Here is a 9,025-nt window from a genome sequence, read left to right on the forward strand (position 1 = left end):
AACAATATAACACTATTTTTTTTTATCATCTGCAAAAAACAAAATATATTACTGCAGTTTATTGAATCACTGACAGTAGCTGTGAAACTCCTCTACGTATTATAGTGCCATCTTGTGGCCAAGTTGGGAGGTACACATCAGATGCACACGCCTTAATAATGTGATTTTATTCTTAAAATATTATGATTAGAATTATAATCTACTATAGTATCATAATTTCCTAAAAAAAAAACAAAAAAAAACACATTGTAAAATTCTGACTTTTCCCCGTTTATTGAATCACTGACTGTAGTTGTGAAACTCTTCTATGTACTATAATGCCATCTTGTGGCCAAATGGGGAGGTACAGACCAGATGCACGTCTTAATAATGTGATTTTATTCTTAAAAAAATTCTTATTATAAATTTTATCTACTATAATATCATAATTTCATAAAAAACTGACTTTTCAACAAAGAACAGGAAAAAAATAAATGTTAAAAAATAATATGAAATCAGATCATATAAAATAATGTTTATGAGCCCCACAGTGGGGAAATTTGCAACATTTTTTAATCATTAGTTGAAAAATAGTATAACAAAGAATGTAAGACAGCACAATATGTGTGGAGAATTTTTTTTAAATCATTGAAAATGATCCTTGTAAAGAAAAAAGACAAATTAGAGCTTGCCCTTTATCTACTGATGCCAAATCTTACAGTATTGTTCATATCACAACTGTTTGCTGCCCTCTAGCGGTTACGTTCCAGCACTGACACAAAAAGGTCAACGAGAGAGAGAGAGAGAGAGAGAGAGCGCTCCCATCGTCTTCTTGTAGTTGCAGAGAGCCGCGTGACAGGTGAGGAGGGCTCAGGTGCTCAGTGAGTGGGTGGATGATTGAGTGAAGGGGACGATTAGGGGGGTTGGTGGCGCGGCTTTTGGATTGTGTCTTTTCCCCAGTGTCCCCACTTTGAGTCCTCATCCAGCGTCGTGTCTCAGCTTGCAGATGCCGACAGATGTGCCCCAAGACGGACTCAAGACCGAGGAGGACCCCCTCAACAAGGTATCGAAGACAGTCAATTAGTTGCTACTCGTGTGCGTGTATGTATGTTTACAGTGTTTATGCCTCCCAAAGAAATAAAAAAAAAAAAAATGGAATGTCTTTTAATATGGAAAATAGCACAGATTACTTAATTTTGACATACAGATTCCGGATTTGTGGCCCCACTATTTTGTGAAAACGCTGATAAACATATAGTAATATATTTCTGCAACAAATGAGGGGAGAGAATTTTCAAAAATTGAAAGTATAGAAAAACATTTTCATTTAATTTAAACACACACACAAAAAATCACAGCTATTTTTACATTTTTTTATATTTTATATTTCCATGACAAACAGGAGGGAATTTTAAAAATTTAAATATTGAAGAAAAAAAAAAAAAACTATAAATATGTGGGTGTCCACTGTTCTTTGGCGTAATTCTACTGTCCACCACTAGGTGGTGGCACATTATTAATTTCGACACTAAATTTGAAAGAAGAAGAGTGAAAACAGGAAGTATTTAAAGCACAGCGTAGTTTCTGCTGAAATTTATTGAGTTTAAAAAAAAAATCCTCTGTAATCCTCCTTTTTACTACTACACAAAGTGACGATTTTAGGTTTCTTGAATAATATACATCTTCACGCATAATTATTGATGTATATTGCGAGATGATTGTTACGTTGGAAAAACGGTCATTGTTTACTGTAAACATAGAGAGGTAGGAACACAGTTAAACTGTATAATATTTTTGTCTTATCCGTTGCTCTTGCTCTCTCTCAATAAACGTTTTTTTTATTATGTTATTTATTATGTTCTTATTTTAATTATAAAATGGACTAAATAGGATATTTTTATATTGTGGATTCCACTTATTTTACCGGTGGTCTGGATCGTAACCCCCACGATGGATGAACTATGGTTTACTGTCATAAAAATAATTACTGATTAGTTGACCACATTGTGGCTCCTTCTGGCCACTAGGTGGCACTATAATACATTAAGTCGCTCACTAACCTAGTAGTAGTTGTGTGCAGAGGATAAAGAATATATGTCTGAGTGTTATATTTTCTGTTTGTGTTCAAGTATCCATTCCTTAACACATTATAAATTTGTATTTATAATGATTAAAAATTCAGTATTCTTTTTACAAAAGTAGACTGCTACCTTTTTCTTGAACTGACTCATTGGCAGGCAAAAATAATGCCCTTAAGCCTCATAGCAAGACGTTCACGGTTTGAACGCCCACTGAGGTGAGCACAAACGATTCCCGTGCCAAACTTGCCAACATGCTTTCCAGCGTGACCCCATGACCCTGTCGAGCACGCCGAACGTCCGCCGAGGCAGCACGCCGCTGCCCATCAAGCACCAGCTCAGGCGGGAAGAGGCCGTGCACGACGACTGCGACTGGTCCTCGGACGCCGCCTCCGCCTCGCCGCCCATCCGCTTCAGCCTGGCCCCGGACGAGCAGACGGCACCGGCGGCGGCGGAGCAGGCGGAGGCGGAGGGCAGGCCCGACGGCCCCCTGAGGATAGCCCTGCTGGGGCAGAACGGCGTGGGGAAGTCGTCGCTGGCCTTCGCCCTGGCGGGGGACGTAGACAGGACGGCGTCGGTGGATTCGGACGGTTGTTTGGTTTTTGCTGGTTGAGGGGGGGGGCGGAGTAGCTTCTCGAGGCTAACCTGCGCTCTCGTTGTCCTCAGGGGAGGGTCACGTGAGCGCCGTCACCGTGGACGACGAGGAGAGCGCCATCCTGATCTATGACAACTGGAGACATGTGAGACAAACGCTTTCTTTTTCCTCATTCTTCTGTTTACAGTCAATATAGATACTGAATGCATTTAATTTGGTTATAACTTTAATGTTTGTCTTGTATTTTCAAATGGCTCCCACCTTAATTTTTTTTTTTTTTTTCATATTTAAAAAAATAAAATTTACGGAAATGGATAGATGGATTTAAAAAAAAATACTCTAAATCGTTCTCAATCTCAATATTTTTATTCAAATCAAATTTAATGAAACGTTTTACCCAAAACATTTTGGTTTATTAGCGCTTTTAAAAAAAAAAAAATACTATAATATATATTAAATTTACAGTTTTGTTCTTACCTAAATGAGTTTAGGGTGTATAATTTTTCTACTTAAATATTGGTCTATATATGAAATAGATATTTTTATTATTTTTAAATAATATTTTAAAATATTTTCTTTACATTTATTTTTATTAAAAATGTAAATGGTTTAAATTGATTACATTTTATGTCTTTATATAAAGATGATATTTTCTGCATTTTAACAAAATAATAGGAGAAAAAAACTATTTTTGCAAATATTGTTAAAAATAATAATAATAAATATATTTAAAAGCATTGTTTGAATTTTATAGCTTTCATGGGTTTTTTACATTTGAAAAAAAAAATGCGTTTTAATTATATTAATTTTGTACATTCATAAATTTACAGATTTATGTAAATTTTTTCATTAAAACTGTCTAAATTGCCAAATAAAAAATTGAAGTTATTAATATTTTTTATACATTACAAAAACATAATTTCCTTTAAAAAAATTAAAAAAATAAAAAAATGTCTTTTTTTTTACTAATTAGTTTGATCTCTCACTCTAATTAATTAATTATTTTCTATGAATCTCTGCCAATCACATTTTGATGATGATGACGATCACTTCTACAACATTCCTAGAAAATCCCAATGTCACAATCACGGGTGAGCGATTTTTATTACAGGGCTACTTATATGGTCCTTGAGGGCTACCTGCTACCTGTGGGCTCCACATTAACTTTTTTTTTTTTAAGTACAGCAATCCATTGATTGGAGGAGGTCAATGGTTTGATCAAGCAGATCTGCAAACGTGTCACAAACCAGGCCACAATTGAGCATGCAAACAGGGGAGGCAAATTCATCGTTGTGTGCACTTGCAAATTCTTCTCCTGGGATCAAAACAAACGGCCACATCGTGACGACCCGCCGTGCTCATTATCCGTTTGTTTTTTCCCTCAGGCACGACTCAGGTGCGCGTGTGTGTGTGAGTGTGTGTCTGCGGGCTGCCCACAGATGTGTGAAATGACTTCACAAAGTTGTCGAAGTCCAGTGGGCGTTCACACGAATCCGCGCTGGCTTTTCTATTGTGGGATTCACCCGCGCGCGCGTCGTGTGTTTGTCAGGACCTGTCGGCGCTGCGCTGCGAGGTGTGCGTGCTGGTGTTCTCGGTGACCGACCGGCGCAGTTTCCACCGCACGGCGCAGCTTCGCCTCCTCCTGCGAGAGACCCAGCCGCAGACTCCCATCATCCTCGTCGGCAACAAAAGCGACCTGGTTCGCTCCCGGGAAGTCACCTGCCAAGGTCAGACGGCCCTCGATTGGCGATTTGTGCTGTCTAATATAAAAGTAGTGCATTGGAGCCGGCTTGCTGTATCTTGATGACAAGGAACTATGTTGAAGTGAGGGGGAGGAGCTTCATTTGGTACGGCCATAGCTCTGTCTAATAGAAAAGTAGTGCTTTGCCGCTATCTTCTGGCATTGTGTTTTTTCAATTGCGCAAGTGTCGCTGCTCGAGTGAACCGTAAAGTGGTGCAATTAAAGCACTGTGATGCCCCCGCCAGTGGGAAAGGAGAGCCACAGTCGCCGTTACACGTTCAGCCAGGATTTCACAAACACAAATTCAAAATGAAACACGTTCACAGAGCTGCTGGAGGCCACTAGTCGCGCCAAATTGACCGGCCAACTCGACTGCATTTTCTGATGTCACCCGATAGGCCACGCCCATTAAAGGCACACATTCAACACATAAATTAGCTTCAGAGTGTATTGTTGTTTTCATTTTTACATTCTCTTGTATTATCTTTTTCGAAATAGTTTTTCATAATAGGACTGAGATGGATTTTCTTAGGTCAATTCTGAAATTTGACAGTGCAAAAAAAAATAAAATCGGATAACCGATTTTTAAAATAATGAATATAATGAATGAAAATAACTTTTTATAAATATGTATATATATATATTTTTTTTTAGTTTTTGTTTTAATCATAGTTTAATGCGTCAGTTATTTTGTTGAAAAAAAAATTTTTTTTTACTTTATTTCATTTAGCATTCATATTTAAATCTGTGATTAAAAAAAAATATAAAAAGTCCTTTTGCATTTTTTTTATAGCATTTACGACCCTTGATTTTTTTTAAACACACTTTTAAAATAATATAAAATATTGGAGACCAAGAGCCACCGACAACACAAAAATATTGCGCAAACTTTGTTACAGTGTACAATCCTTCTAGGTGTTTACAGTAAATAAATGACAATTTTGCCCAAACTAACAAACTTATCATTTCATATTATACATCAATAATCATGCTCAAAAATGAAAACTATGACTTTCTGCAAGATTACAGTGATTACATTCAAAGTTCTTGAGCAAAAACTCAACTGATCTTGAAAAGAAATACTTCCTGTTTTCATTCTTTTTCTTTCAACTTTACACCATCCCAACTAAAAAGTGTGCTGCCATCTAATGGTTGGCAGTGGAATTGCAACCAATATAAACAAGAGCTACCACACAAAGTTGTGTTATCAACAGTACAAGCCTAAATCTAAAATAATCGGGACGGCAAACCTGGCACCCGGGATGTCGCGTTAACTGCAAGACTCCCTCCTTGTGCGTCCCCCCCCCCCCCCTCAGAGGCCATGTCCAGCGCCGCCCTCTTCAACTGCCTCTACGTGGAGATTTCCGCCTCTCTGGACCACCGCACGCCGGAGCTGCTGGAGAGCGCGGTGCGGCTGGCGCGGGGCCAGCCCCCGTGGCCCCCCGGCGCCAGCCCGGAGGACATGAGCGCCGGGGGCCAACGGGAGAGCATCACCTCGCGCGCCAAGCGCTTCCTGTCCAGCCTGGTTCCCCGCTACCAGCGTGAGCGAGCGGACGCCGGCCGCTTCCTGCGGCAGAAGTCGCGCTCCTGCCACGATTTGGGGGCGCTGTGACCACGATGATCGTCACAGGAAACTTTGGAGTTAGGGTTGCCTTAAGGGGGCAGGTTGTCATGATGAAACCACGTGCACGTGCAGTCAATATCATAAGTCTACACACCCCTCTTGAAATGCCAGATTTTTGTGATATAAAATATGACACCAAGTGAAATCATTTTTAAACTTACTTCACATCTGAACATTAATTGAGGTTAATCACAGGCGCCTTATTATTTATTTATTTTCTTTAGTTTTGTTTTTTGTTTTTTTCAATTGAGTTGTACAGTCACAGTAAAGTATTTTTTTTTTTATTTAAATACAAGTAATTATAATAAAATACAGATCATGTGGTTGCACAAGCGTGCACACCCTTTTGAAGGTTGATTCATATTTGGCTCTTAAAAACATTTTGTTAACGTGGCGGGGAAGTGGGGGATACAGTCTTTATAAAAAGTCTACACACCCCTGCTCAAATAAACGCAATGTTTCATGATTAAAAAATAATAATAATTCCTGTCAAATGTCCTTCATTTTGGTCTTTGCTAATTAACTTAATGCACGAGCCTTTGGGGATGATTTTAAATGTGATTATAAGTAAATTTATTTTGATATTAACTGGAATAAGGATGTTTGAAAGTAGTGTCACACAGAAGTGACGTCATCACACGGCAGCCAATAGAAAAGCACCTTCAGATGATGTCGCTTCAATGGTGTTTTTTAAATATTGCCCACAAGTAATACATATTTAAAAACAAAAAATAAAAAAAATAAAACTAATACTGAAACTAACTAAAACTAAGCATTTATTAAATAAGTAAAACTAATAAAAACTAACAGAACCCGCCTGAAAACTAATTAAACTAAATAAAAAAAATAAAAAAAACTCAAAACGAAATTTTAAAAAATGAAAAATTCCAAAACTATCATAACCTTGGTGCCTGCACACTTTTATAACCGGTTTAAATGGGAGTCAGCGCTGATTTTTTTTTTTTTAACACATTAACTGCCAGCCCAGCAAAAATTTATCATTTGACGTCTTTTTCCGTCAATGGCAGTGAATGAGTTAAATCATAAACACCTCGTATTTGAGTGGGGATGTGTAGACTTTTTTTTAAAGTGCAAATGTATAACTGCTAGCAGTGTATCGGTACGCCAAAAATTATGAGTTTGTTTAGGTTCATATTTGGTACCATAATGGAACAAGATGGAAAAATAATCTTGTGCTTTTGTGTAAATAGGAATGAATTTAATACCATTTAATATGAACCAGCAAAAGCTAAAAATCATTTTAGTAAAGTGCAACATCAAACTTTGCTACAGTGAACAATGCAGACGAGGCCAACAATTACAGATTGAGCGGTGTGAATTATGATGCTATAAAAACGCTAATTAATGGCATTTGTCATTGCTTTGGGAGAACTTGTTGAAGCGATGAAATGAAGAGGTTAGGAAAAAAATATTTCATGGAACAAATATTAGAATTTAGTTTGTAAATGTAGGTCAGTGCTTCGGTCTCGCTGGCCCTGACGAACCACCCTTACCTCATATGTGACGTGAGAATTCTTATAATCATATTACATACAATAATTTGAATGAGTTGGCTAGTTTTGGACAGAAATCATGGAAAAATTGGGACAAAGCTAACAACGACGCAGATGACCTTAAGTTGTGTGCTGAATGGAAGAGTCATGTCATGTGTTATATCTAACCACTCATATTTTGTACACAAATGCTACTTTTCTGTAAATAAGCCGCTGTAAGTGATAATTAAATGTGAATAAAAGCCTTTTTTTTTTTAGTCTAATAATAGCTTGCCTCGTTCATATCAATTACAACGAGGAGGAAGCAGTGCAGCAATGCTGTTGACTGCAACTCAGAAGTCATCCGAGAGGAGGGATACCACGCTGATGATTCATTTACTCCCATTGTGGTATCCATGGCGATGGCGAGCAAGCGGGGAACCACTGAATAGTAAAGCGAAGAGATCAAAACGAGGATGAGGGAAAAGTGTGCGTCGTCGTACGCGGAGGCATTGTTGCCACGTTACGGTCGTCAGGGAGACGGGGAGCCATCATAACACACTTTGCGGTGATGATGTCACGGCGCTCTTACCTCCTCTGCTGCTGTTATGCATTTGCAATTTCAGCCAGCAGCTTTTTTTTTCCTTCCTCCTCCTCTTCTTTTTCTTGGCGCTCATCCGCTATCCTCCCACCTCTTCCGCCCACACCTGCACCGGGATTTTTGTAACATCACAGGTCATTTAAACCATCGTTTGATGCCAGCAAAGGATTGAGGAGCTGTGATATATTAGGATGCAAAAAGAAAAAACATTTACATATTGCAGAAGTGGCATGATGTTCTGACTCATTCCCTTGGCTGAAAACTTGGAAAGGACTAAAAAAGGGTCGATGGACAACGGACTCCCTCTTGTGGTTGAGATCGTATCCTGCAACTGGTTGAGAACGAATCATGCGGCTCAACTGTTGAATACATACAGTAAAAAATAAAACAGTTTTAAAATGATGCCAAAAACATATCTACACAATTTTCAAAATGGCAATTATGCACAAGACAAAATGTGCGAGTGGCACACGATCAACACTGAAAACAGGTGAACCGTGATTCGACCTTTTTTTTTTTTTTTTTTTTATTGAAACTAATTTTCACATTCACAGCATATGAACAATTATCAACTCGAAGTTTCCATCTCGTTTACATCCACAATATTGAGAACAGAAACTGAGCTGCGATTCGTCGTCACCTGCGCTTGTGTGACGTCATTTTCAGGCGACAGGAAGTGCCCCCCCCCCCCCCCCCCCCCTCTGTGCTAGATAAACGAGTGGATTTTGCCGCTTAACCCCTTATACGAGCAATTTTGGCGAAAATGCTTAAAAAATATATATAAAGTTGCATTTCAAAGTAAGTTTGAAGCTATTCCTGAACCATTTAGAGTATCGGCATAGTTTATATTTTATTAAGAATGTTTGCCCGCCAGAGACCATCCGAATTTTAAGGGGTTTTGTATTATTATATGT

General features: G+C 38.4%; 1 protein-coding gene across 2 annotated transcripts; it reads left to right on the forward strand.

Annotated features, from left to right (window-relative positions):
* Window positions 1-798: 798 nt before the first annotated feature.
* LOC144027658 (GTP-binding protein REM 2-like) lies at window positions 799-7,768 on the forward strand. Of its 2 annotated transcripts, XM_077535389.1 has the most exons (6): window positions 799-838; window positions 979-1,042; window positions 2,323-2,647; window positions 2,724-2,797; window positions 4,202-4,379; window positions 5,710-7,768. In XM_077535389.1, the coding sequence occupies exons 2-6, from the start codon at window positions 986-988 to the stop codon at window positions 6,003-6,005; spliced, it is 930 nt and encodes a 309-aa protein (XP_077391515.1). In that variant the 5' UTR covers window positions 799-838; window positions 979-985; the 3' UTR covers window positions 6,006-7,768. The 2 variants fall into 2 exon arrangements, with proteins under 2 accessions (XP_077391515.1, XP_077391516.1); XM_077535390.1 differs by lacking the exons at window positions 799-838; window positions 979-1,042 and adding an exon at window positions 1,547-1,743.
* The last annotated feature ends 1,257 nt before the right edge of the window (window positions 7,769-9,025 follow it).

Source organism: Festucalex cinctus, chromosome 10 (assembly GCF_051991245.1).
Source record: "Festucalex cinctus isolate MCC-2025b chromosome 10, RoL_Fcin_1.0, whole genome shotgun sequence".
Taxonomy (NCBI): Eukaryota; Metazoa; Chordata; class Actinopteri; order Syngnathiformes; family Syngnathidae; genus Festucalex; species Festucalex cinctus.